This window comes from Melanaphis sacchari, unplaced genomic scaffold (genome assembly GCF_002803265.2).
Source record: "Melanaphis sacchari strain LSU unplaced genomic scaffold, SCAv2.0 Contig141_pilon_pilon, whole genome shotgun sequence".
In the NCBI taxonomy this organism is placed as follows: domain Eukaryota; kingdom Metazoa; phylum Arthropoda; class Insecta; order Hemiptera; family Aphididae; genus Melanaphis; species Melanaphis sacchari.
Window position 1 is genome coordinate 1,261,384 of NW_020270600.1, and position 13,145 is coordinate 1,274,528.

The 13,145-nt window shown below is 23.9% G+C and overlaps 1 protein-coding gene across 1 annotated transcript; it reads left to right on the forward strand.

The window, feature by feature from the left end:
- Positions 1-202: 202 nt before the first annotated feature.
- LOC112591738 (androgen-dependent TFPI-regulating protein-like) lies at positions 203-8,530 on the forward strand. The gene is made up of 5 exons (XM_025335651.1): positions 203-437; positions 4,824-4,970; positions 5,686-5,903; positions 7,453-7,613; positions 8,309-8,530. Exons 1-5 carry the CDS (start codon positions 237-239, stop codon positions 8,371-8,373), a joined length of 792 nt encoding a protein of 263 aa, XP_025191436.1. The 5' UTR covers positions 203-236; the 3' UTR covers positions 8,374-8,530.
- Positions 8,531-13,145: the final 4,615 nt, after the last annotated feature.

Consider the following 13,145-nt stretch of genomic DNA (forward strand, 5'->3'; position numbering starts at 1 on the left):
GCGGTTTATAATTTATTTATATCGTAAAAAAAATAAATAATATAATTATGATATCGTGTATCGTGACTTACAAACAGGTAGGTCGGGTACCGGACACAGCGTTACAATAACATATACCTATCACGTGATTGGTTGCCCGCTCCGAATCCAAAGATCGCTGTGCAATAATATTATTTCCGATTTCCACGACCACCGCCCGGCACGATGCGCGATGAGTCCGATCATTTCGGTCCGACATGTGCACGAAGGTGTTGATCGACAGCGGCGTCAGGCAGCCGCCCGCGGCCATCGTCCGGCTCGTGGTGCATGGGACGTTGGCGTGGCTGTATTTCCACGTAATGTGGATGGCCAGTTCTGTGGACTGGGACTCGATCGTGTTCCCGACCATCAGCGAGGTGGGAAAATTCATGTCGTACATGCTTACGATGTGGACACTGGTGAGTACCCTCCTACAAAGACCATCCTCATTATTACAACGTTAATGAAAATATCTATTTTCATAATTTTAAGTCGTTGAGAGCAAAACTTTTTTTTTTTTTTCTAAATAAAATTATATGTTTTACCATTCCAAAACACACATTTTGAACGATTAGTTTATGAGTTTTTAATAATTATTATACTTAAAAGTATAGGGCACGAATTTTGTTGCATTCGCAAATTTCCACTATTGTTTGGAATCGTTGCTATAAGTGAGTTAGAATATCGTTTCATGCGAGTATGAATTAAAATCTAAAATTTTTAGTGCAACATATTATAATTTTTGATATGTTTTTCAATTTTATTGCAGTTTTGTTGACTTTTCTTATTTATAAAAAATTGATAACTATTTTTTAACTTTATTCGTGTAATCTTATTTTTTAAATACTTTTTGAACAGTTTTAAATTCAATGTATTGATAATAAAGTTATAAAATCGTAAATATGTATGAAACACTTGCATGTTGTACGCACTTTATGTCTAATGTAAATGATGTTGGTTTTAAATTTGTTTTTAATAGTAATTTACTAAATTATTTATTTTTTGTGGAATTTAAATATTATTTAAGAAAAAAAAAAATGAAAATAAATTTCGAATGATAATTAAGTATTTCAAAAACAAATTTAGTACTGTACCTACATAAGCAATGTATCATTTATTGTATACAACTTTTTTGTGTGTAAATATGATAAATTTGTTCATTTGGGATAATTGTTGGTTTCTAAAATATTTTTTGGCTTTATAATATTACTGAATTTGACTATAATAAAAAATATTAAATAGGTACTAAGTAGTATATAATAAAGGTCACTACTTACAAAAATGTATTATTAATAAGCTTAATGTTTGTACATACTAAAATATTTTGATATGGTTTAACCGTGAGATATTTTTATTGCGTGTTTATTAAATTAATTAAATTTTGTCCGTAAATTAATAAAAATAAATTATTGATAAGATATTTTTTTTACTATTCAATAAGTTTATTTTCAAATGAATAAATCTTCTTTATAACTGTTTTGACGTATAACAGATACGAGTATATCTATATTTTATATAATATTTTCAATTAACTATTTTTAAATGTATAGGCATAGGAAACTTGGCTTTAAAAAAAACATTCAAGTATGCATTTAATATGGCAGATATGCATCAAAAATAAACAAACATAAAAAATATAAAATAATATATTAGATAACGTTATATTAATTAAATTTAATCAATAATTTAAATTAATTTATTACAAGACTGGTGTTTGTCGGAAAAAAAGTGCACATGCGATAAAAATATAGAGTAATATTTAAAATTTAAACGTTTTCATAACTATAGGTTAAACTATATCATAAAATATTATGTTAAAACCGTTATTTCTATCGTTTTCATTTTTAAATATTTTATTACTGATATTATTGATGAATATATTTTGATAATTTTATGAAGACAATGAATTACATATATCGATGAGCAAACATTTCAAAATATCTATACATTCTTTATTTATAATATAGATACATGAAATACTTGAATAATTATTGAATTATAAAATAATTTTTTCTACAAAATTTTCAATGCATATAATTGATAATTTTCACTTCAAATTAATTTGATTTATATTTCGTATTAATAATATTTATTTTTTTATGAAGTATCTTATTGTTCAAAATCGATTTAATTGTATTTTTTTTAAATATTATACGTAATTATTATTATTTCAGAACATAGTTTTTAATTTAGTTTTTGACAAGTACAATTATTATTTAACTCTGATCCAGTAATCAATTTATGATTAAAACTACTGAGATGATAGTTAGTAGGTACTTAGTACCTATCTAAATAATACACTATTCGCGTGTATTGTTTTGATACTAAGATAAGTTTAAACACAAATACAGTAATACTTTACGATTAGCAAAACGAAAATTATTCATGATGAATAAAATATAATAACATTTAAACAACAAAATTATATTTATATTTTATAACTATGTATTATTATATATTTAGTAATTCCAGTGAATGTGCCTGGAATTAACGGAATCGTCATATTAAAGGTTGTATAGTAAAAAAAATATGCCAAATGTCCATGTTTAAAAAAAAATCAGATTTTGCCAATTTCGGATTTGCGTAAGCACGTCTCGTTATTTCATTTATGCTATATAATTTGTTTTATATTTACATTAAGTATTTAAGTTTACTATACCTGCCTGTACGTATAATCTAACTAAATGAGTTTAAGTTTTAGATTAATTTAAAATTAATATTTGATACTATTTCTAGTTTGTTGGATAGTTATGAATATTGATGATCTTATTATGTCAATATTTTATCTCATATTCATTTATAATATAAAATGTTATAAATCTTTTGTAGGTATTTCAAACAGCGAAGGAAATTAAATTTAAAAAAATCAAAAGATTACATGTAATGCAAGGTACTAATGAATTTTCTACAAAGTTTGAATTCATAATAGTACTTATTAAATTATTGATAAGCAATTTAATTTAAATTTGGATTAAGTTAAATAATAAATTTATTTTATCAACAAAATTAAAAATATACTGTATGTAATGTGTGTATAATGTATATGGTTTTAAATTGCAATATTGCATTATGATTAATTTTTTACACACACACACATAATATATATATATTAAATGAAACAGGAAATGCACAGTTTACAACACAATATTATGCTATATATAATAATATCTAATAAACAACGATTTATGACTGTTTATTTAAGTAAAAAATTTATCTATATAATTTAAATAATTTGTTTACTTTAATCAAATTTTAACTTGTAAGAAATAATGGTAAATCATTATACTCGAAAAACAGCTTAAATAGAACTTTATTTAATCTATATTCTTTAGAGGACACAGTGGCGGTCAAATGATTTCGACATAGTCAAGGATGTGGCTAATTTTGTAATACCTATGCACTTTGATTTTTAAAACAAAAATTGAGGACTATTAATTCATACATTGATTTATTAATAAAAAAATATAAACTAAAATGTCAATTCATAGGTAAAAATTGTAGATCAATTAGTTGATCAGTTTTTTCTGTTTTTATCTTATACTATACTTGAGGTTATAATAAAAATTTCACAATTAATAGCAATTTTAGCCAATAATCCACGGAGACAACTTTAAGATAAAATGATAGCTACAACATTAAAATTTTAAAAATATTTTTTATTTAACTATAAAAGAAATGAGAAAAAATCTTAAAATTGTATACTTTTGTAATTTATGATAATATATATACATGTTTTATGTTTAAACTTTTAACTGATCATTTATATTTTGTTTATTATATATTTAATTGTTAGTATTTGTGTGATTTTGTAAATTGTATAAGTACAATATCTACGTTCACCATAATTTATTTTTTTATAATTAGAAAAAAGAATTTTGAAAATTGCAGAGTGACAGTGAATTATTCTGATTGTAAAATATGCCATTTTATGCATTTTTAAGAAAAGAATACAACAAATGCTGTGGATACAAATAGCGAATACACGACATCCTCTCAACCTGCAAATAGACAAGAGTTCTATAAAATTTACCAATATATTTTTTTACAACTCGTAAAAATAAATTATTCTTTATTTTAATTATGTGCAATATTATTTTAGCATGATTTGATTCACAAGTGAAAGTAGACATGTAACATAATTTTTTCATATACGTTCAATAAGATTATGCTAGAATAAATATGTGTAGGTAGATGTTAATATACTTAAAATAACAATATCATATTGATATTTACTAGTTATTAATTGATATAATATTTTTTTACGGAAATAATTCTATGACTATAACTTTCAAGTAATAATAATATTATATAAATGGTAGTTTGAAAACATTATTTAGATTTTAAACAATAGTTAAAATATTACGAATAAATATGATATTTAAAATTAATTGAATATAACAATGGATGAAAAGAAAAAAATTGGTAACTGAAAATAATTTTTACCGTTTTATATTTTATGAAGTGATATTATTTTAATAACCTTGAAAAATAGGTTAGGTTAAATATATTATTTAGAACTTGATTACTTTTAATAAAATTTTGTTGAGATTACTGCATAATAATAAATTCTTGTATATAAAAATTATTTTAATGGTTAGACATCGGCTTTTTCGTTTTCTCAAAAAATAATTTTTAGAATGTAATTGGTTTTTAAGTGTTGTAAAATTATTCATATTATGGTAAATTATAACAGAAAAATTTAAGTTTAATAGTGTCTAGTGTGAGTATCCTATTTGAGTCATTGCGACTTATAGATATTATATCAGTTATAAATAACAAATATTATTACTTATATTTTATTTTAGATCATGCATTTAGGATTTTTCATAATAGCTACAATATTGGATTTCTTTGAATTGATTCCACAGTCTGTCATTATTGGAAAATTGCTCAACAAAATTCGAGAGGTGAATGACTTCTTTTTCATGACTGTGATGCTGCCAATATCTATGGTAAATACACATACTTACTGATTTTTTTTTTACCGATTAGCAATATTAAATGAATATGTTTTAATATAAAAATTATTAATACGTATAAAATAATACCTATAATACTACAATAATTATTCTATATGATTTTGTACTTTTTATTTCTGTACAAATCTTAATCACTTAAGAGGATGCTATGCAATCTGTAATTTATTTTTGAAAATAGTTTCGCGTGGAATAAATGTACCGTGAGAGGATTCATAGTAAGCCTTATCAGATTTTTTACTATACATACAGAAGAAATGATTATTGACAACCTAGAGACAATCCTAATTACTTTTTTGTATCTTTTTGTATTTTTTTGTTTCTTAAAATGATTGAGTATTGATATCAAAAAATAAAAACGTGATTTACATTTTCTTCTATATACGTAGTGTAAAAATTAAGTAAATTTATTATAAATAATGTAAGTGCTCGTAAGTTTGTGTCTTGTGAAACTGTTTTTCTATATAATCTCATTATTATACAACAGTTATTACTGACATGTGGCATTTATTAAATTACTTAAAATTAGCTTATATATTTATTTTAATTCTCCTCAAAATGTCATTAAAATTGCCTATATTAAACCCCTTAAAAAGTGCACACTCGCAGCTAAGTTTACCGAGTATTACTTATAAATTATTATTAGGTACTTTACTAATGGTTTACAAATTATTTGTTCGATATGTTACAGTGTGTGTGTAGCGGCTTTTGGTCTGCATGGGTATTATTTAATGATATTATTTATCCATCAGCTGTAAATAATATCATACCAGTATTTATCAATCACGTGTCTCATACAACTCCTATTTTCATTGTATTTATTGAATTGTGTCTCTGTTACCACGCATCGCCAAGAGTAAAACCAGCCATTACCAGTCTTGTCACTGTTGAAACTATTTACCTATTTACGTAAGCTACTATCTATATTATGTTACATGATATTATTATGCTATAGGTCTTGTAATATAGGTATTATATATATATATATATATAATATTTAAATAAATGAACATAGACGAATAAACGATGGAGAGTTTATAAGTAAATTAGACATTTTGAATAATTTTCCAATGACGTCGGTGAGCAATAAGTGGGTTAAAAAACATTTTAAATATACTACAAGCGTTATATGGTATATTGTAAAAAATGACCTGTAACTCACACAGGATAAATCTAAACATTTAGTACCTACTTATAACAACGAACGTAAAGTCATGTACTGTACGAATGATTCTTATGTATAATTCCCTGCTGTTATATTTATAATATGTCAGTATATTATATTACCGATTATTGTGATTTAAAACTTCGATATAATAATATGTTATAACTTATATTACGTTTCACTAAATTATATAGGTACTTACTATTTAAAACGTAGAAGTTTATCATACCCTCCTTCAAAATGTCAACATATTTCTATTTTAAACCTAATATAGTTTTATTTAAAATATTATTATGCGTGAAATAATAGGTTTAAAAATAATGCACATTTTTGGAGAGGAGAACGGAAACAGCTACTTAATGACAAATAAGGGGCAACATTTTACAATATAACATTCACTTGTTACCACAAGAACAAAAATATATAAAATCCATTTGATGAATGAATAATACTGTTCTTTGGCAATACACTTCAGTAGAGTTCAGTTTTTCAATAATTCACATAATCACACAACAGCGCATTTAAGTAATATATTTTTACTGGAAAAATAAAAATACTCTAAATGGAAAATTAGCTCGGATTCAAGACTGGTATCTTTTAATTTTCATAAAAAAATTCCTATTCAGATTTCACAAATTTAAAAATATTTGAACTCAAGATTACCTACGTGAAAAATCATAATATTCTAAAAAGTTGTTTACCTTGCAGAAAAAGATTATCCTTTTTAAGATAAGTCAATTAAAATCAGGTATATGAAAACTTCGATTAGTGATAGCGCATTTTAGTACTTTTACATTTTTTAAAAAAAAAACTCAATAATTTCCAATCTCGTTCATAAAAATTACGTTTTTTAAATTGTTCTTATTATTAATTTTTAATCAATGTTAAAATAATTAGATTTTAATGTAAATAGTTATTGGTGTATATATTCACGCAGTATCGCGACATTATTTTTTTACTGTGCATCCGTAGTCTATATTGTCTAATAATGATGTTATTATTATACATTTATTCCATAGAAAACCCCTTCGATTAATAAATCTGTACATAAAACAAAAATATTAAAAATAAAAACAATACTTCAAACTCTTAATAAAAATCGTAAATAAGATAAAATTATAACAATATATAATTTACATTTATGGACAATAATAATATTTATATTATATTATATTATTATAGGTACAGGCATAATATTGCATGCATGGTTATAATTTTTCGTAATGAGTTTTTGTGATTTTCGCTAGTTAAATAATACACACTTAATGGCAGACATATTTTTTTTTTTATCAGGATGATCACGCTGCGAATTCAATACGGCAGATGGGTATACTTACTCATCGACATTTATGTAAACACGATTCCAAGATTTATCTTCGTGTTTTCGTTCCTTAGTTACATCATACCAATTATCTACTTGGTCAGTTGTCTTAGATTGAATAATTATATTTGGGGTGAGTTTATTGGTGTATATATTCATCAGGTGATTTTTTTATTAGGAACCACTCATTATTTCAAAAACTTTAATAGTTTTTACGTTTATTTCTTTTACCTATATAATTGTATGTAAAAGAAAAATCAAATGTATATACTTTTTACTATTTTTTTAGCATTATAATAATTTTATTTTTTTTTTTTACAATGACATTTATATATTTTATTTCATGTTCTGGAACAGAATATTACTTTGAGTTATAATGTGTAAAAATTTAATTATAGACCAGTAATTTATAGTAGGTAGTTTATGTATTTGAAATTTAAATGAACAGAGTCGTAGACCAACATTTTACGGATTATCCCTATGTTAAAAAACCGCTCATTTATATTCTGATACCTATAATTAATAAACAATTCGTTGAAAATTTGATTTTTATATACTGAAATATTTGAAATACTCTGAAAAATATTCTGTTTCAGAATAAGAAATTAAAAATGTACTGCACAAATAATTAAGAAATTTTAAATATATTTGTTTTTATAACCTATTAACTATGTAAAAAATATTTTTAAAAACTATGATTGATTCATGATAAAAAAAAAAATTATCTTATATACCTACTTATATATTTAAATGGAAAGAAAGACATACATACGCATTTAGTAATAACTTTGACAATTTTGCACTCAAACGTTTTGTTTTTCATTTTAGGTTTAAAAAAAAATGACCACGTTTCTAGGGATGTTTCTTACCAGCATAATAAAAAAATAACGTGAAGAGGAGCTGCTAGCTCCAAGTGGTCTCGCTGAAATTTGATCTGGGAACATTTTTTTACTGTGTTCAATATACTAAATGCACATTTTATTCTAATAGTTTTACTTTAACATAATTTGCGATATATTTTGTTATGTTATACATACTTATTCCTTCCGTTTTTATTTTTTGAATATGCAACAAGTATATTCAATTTAGTACATACTTTATATTCATTTTATAAATAATGTAATGGTCTCAAATGTGATTTTTTTTAAATTTATTTTATACAATTATATATTTATATGTAACTACATTAATTGTCTACGGATTTCTATTGTAATTGAAAACAAAAATAATGCACATGATACGTCAAGATTATTATAAATTTTACAAATACAATTAAATAATTAATTCAACAATCAATAAGTAATTTTTTTGTGGTTAATGATGTCGTTATATCCACTTAAGCCTTCGTTAGTGTCCGATAACCATTTCAAATTGCGATAAAATAATAATAACAATAATATGGGATAATACTAGGAGTTCTTAAAAACTATTTAAAATAATACATTATTTTTACTAGAAGTTAGAATATAACACTTCATGAAAAATAGACAAGTAGGCAAGAACCACTTATTTAATGAAAACCACCGACATAGCCTGGAAAGTCATACCTGATGGTGTAGTCCTTGGAATTTCTATGCCTATACGCACGACAGTCACAAACAATGCACTGTTAGTATTTTAAACGATAAAAAAAAAAAAACAAAAAACGGTGGGACGACTTACAAATACGTCAATACTACGCTGATTTGGTGGGCACCAAGGAACGTCCGAACATCGATTTCAAACAACGTTGCGCCGTCGCTAAAACCGTCAGTCATAGTATTATCGTATACTCATATCACTTTAATGTTACTGCTGTTACTGCTGAAAAAGTACATTTATAGCAAAATTAATTTAATAAGATGTAATCTAAGATCTAAAATAGACTACCAACGATTAAATGCACTGATCATGTTAAATGGCAAAAAAGACAATGGATAGTTTGGATATCAATCATTTACAGACGAAAAATTGTTACTTATTTATTAAAATACCACAGAGTTTGATTGTGAAGAAATCATTTTTAATAAAACAAATAATATTTACTTGTGAATAAAAAAAAAAAAAATGACGCAATTATTATAAATAAATTTGTTGGTAATTGATCAAAATTCTATTATAAAAACCGTTTTAGTTGTACAATTAATACACTCTAAAATATTGAATATTTTTATTGCACACACAGTTCGGTATTGACTTTGTGCTTCTTCTTTTATTTGTATTAATTTTTTTAATGGAAAAAATAGGTTGTTCATCGTATTTTAGTTTTTGTGTCTATAAGTTGTAAACTTGTAAATAAAATACAAACATAATATTATTACGCTACGTATTACCCATAAATTATTTTATTAGACAGATAGCGTTACTAGGGTATTTTTATTTTTGTATAATTTAAGTCATACTACGTGTACAACTTTTTTGTGCAAATCTTCTCTACAATATTTTTCTATTGAAGTAAAAAATTTGAAAATACGCTCTTAAAGTATATTTAAAAATGTCAAAAATCAAATGTTGAATAACTACGTTACCGAAGAAAAAAATAAAATGAACATGCTTGGTTTATCACCTTGTATAATGTATATTTATTATGATTTTGTATTAGCCCTTCAGCAGTAATACATAGCTTAAGATCGATTTCATAATTATTTCAGAAGCTCAAGAGTCATCACATCTTGCCAGTATGCAATAGATGAGTGGTCTGAAATATGTATAATCTTATAGAGTTAAATAATAATAAGAAATCATTAAATTGTTAACAATTTATTCGATACAATTATAATAATAAATTGAAAAAATATTCTTCAACAATTTAAAACAATTATTATTATGTTAAGTCACTATTGTGTGCATAATTAAATAATATTTACGTACATAGTTCAATAACTTTTGCTTTAGTTGTATATAGTTGCCGATGATTATTCAAAGTGTTGACAACAATACTTAATGTGAAGTATAATAAAAACAATGTTAGATACAACTATAGAAACTGGGAAGTAGTTCTACTGTATTCTAGATTTTGAATGTACGTCATCATCAAGTAGATCACAATACAGATATGACAATAACGTTATCATGATGTCAATTTTAAGTTAATAATAAATCATTGCTGCTTACGAAAATGGTTCTGATTGGAAATTGTGTCAGCATCTATTTAGAAAGACATTTTAAATTGTATTTAAATTACTCTGTTATTTAAAAAAAAAGTTTTGAAAAATATGGTTTTATCAAATAATTGCCACTTTTAAAATTAATAAAAAGAGGCGTTAACTATTAGATGAAGAGCGTGCGTTACGTAAACCAGAAATTAAAAACGATACAATAAAAAAAATAAAGTAAAAATCAAGGAAAAAACTAAACGAAGATTTAAAGAGTATTATAATAAGAAATAAAATAAAAATAGTCTTACTTATACCTTAATGTTATCTGTTTCACAAATTTTCAAAAATGTATTTCTATATCTCTAAGTTTAGATGATGTATTTCAGGAAAATTTTGAAAAAATTAAAATTAAATTAAAAAATAATGAAATTAAAAAAAATAACAAACAAATAAACCCAAATATTTAGATATGACAGAAACATAGGTATTATAATTCTAATATTTTAAAAATGAATAAGAGAAAATTGCAAATATTTATACTGTCAACACCAAAAATTAATTTTATACCTATCATATGATGATAAATATTTCATTGTTTTTATTTGTCCTTTTCAAATAATTACTGTGCTCATTTACTCACTAAAAAGTATTTCATTAGATTCCTCGATCAAAGTTACTCTAGGGTATTAAGAGTTTCATTTTTCAACCCTTATAAGTTGCTAAAAAATAAATTTCATGAATTTAATTTTGAGTTTTTGATTTATGAAAATTTAATATATTTGTTTATATAAATGGTTACATATTATTTTACTATTATAGTTTGTAGAAATATAGAATGCAAAAATTTTTAAAATCAAATACTTAAAAACACAATAATATTACAATGATTACTTTTATGATTTCGAACTATGATTTTATTTTTTAGTTCTAAGCATATTTCTTATGTAAGCACATAAAAACGAATACTAATCTTAACAATACTAGATTTTCTAATGGCCTATGCCGCAGAGGGAAATATTTTTATTAATAAAAAAAAAAAAAAAATTTCAAGATTTATGTCAGCTTTTAAGCATTTTTTTAATCTGTTTTCGGTATTTTTTGTTTACTTAAGAAATATGGATAAAAAATAAAAATTGGTAGAAAATTATAAAATTAGTCTGTCTATAATAACATTTGTATCATATATTTCAACAGCGATAAAATTGAAAACGATAAAAAGATAGATAAATTTTAACGGTCCAAACGTTAATACAAAAAAACAAGTTGATAAAAAAAACATCACAAAATCAATACATTCATCGCTCAGTTCAAAATCAATTACTTTATAGTTATATTGATGACTTAAATGAAAACAAATAACTTATTTATCATTATTATTAGATGATATACTTATATTTATTTATTCGGTTGTATCATTTAACTTTTTTTTTCAATGTTTTGATACTATTTCCAAACAAAATAATGATTGTATACTGAATAATTTTCAAATGAAAATCTACGAGTATAATAGGTAGTATAGCAAGTACCTTATTTACTGTCGATAATTGAAACCGTTATAATATTATGGGTAGACTATCTCGGAAACAGGTCTAAAAAACTATAAACGATTATAAATTGGAAAGGTTTAGTAAAAAACAATGTGCCTGCAGTTGGCCGAAGTTAAATTACTATTATTAAAATATAAATTCATAGTTTATATTAGATTGCCCTTAAAAAATTTCACGATCAAATCATCCGCATAGCCTAAAGTGTCAGCGAAAGTAACTATACTTTTCATTTTATTTCTCGCTTTTAATTTCCATGCATTTTTTATGTTATATACTCTACTATTAATTTAATAGAAAATAATTTAACTGTATATTATGCACTGCGTGCGATGGATACACAAAATAACCGATCAGTTATTTATAAGATTGCAATTAAACAAGGAAAAAATACATATATGTAAAACTTATAATTACAATTTGTTAGGTATAGGTGCATAAACATATAATGTTCGAATTTAACGGTTATACTTACCATCATCAGCCATAGTTCAATGTTCAATTAAATAGCTATAAGGTACTTAGAAATAAAAACAAAATTAAATTTCAGACTCACGTTGTGTAAATTTGACTTTTATTGAATTATACTATGGTGACGGATTCACACAAATTAATATTGTTTTTGACTAATTAATGGTCAGTATAAATTATTGTCAATTGGAAAAATTATTTGGTGAAGTATTAATAATAAAAAGCTCTAATAATATTTATAAACTTAAAAATAATAATTTATTTTATATTACAATACATACAAGCAGCGATTGAAATAGAAGATATCGCTCATTCTTACATATATCTTAACAGTTATTTTCTGTCTCAACGCTTATTTTATTTAAAATTATCTACCCCTCTTAATTTTTTAAGATTTAATTTTTTTCATAATTTGTGGCTGTTTTATGATGTTGGATCATAATATTACACAGCTATCTATATTTATATTTGTCTACGTTAAGAGATTATATATAATATATATTATATATTAAAATTATTCATTATTTTTAGTCTTAAATATTGATTTTTCGAATAAAGTATTTATTTAAGTAT

Excerpts from the sequence above, each read along its gene's own strand:
- LOC112591738 (XM_025335651.1), top strand. The coding sequence starts at position 237 with ATGTGCACGAAGGTGTTGATCGACAGCGGCGTCAGGCAGCCGCCCGCG. Across the intron at positions 438-4,823 it reads TGCTTACGATGTGGACACTG|ATCATGCATTTAGGATTTTT; the intron begins GTGAGTACCCTC and ends ATTTTATTTTAG. Across the intron at positions 4,971-5,685 it reads TGATGCTGCCAATATCTATG|TGTGTGTGTAGCGGCTTTTG; the intron begins GTAAATACACAT and ends GATATGTTACAG.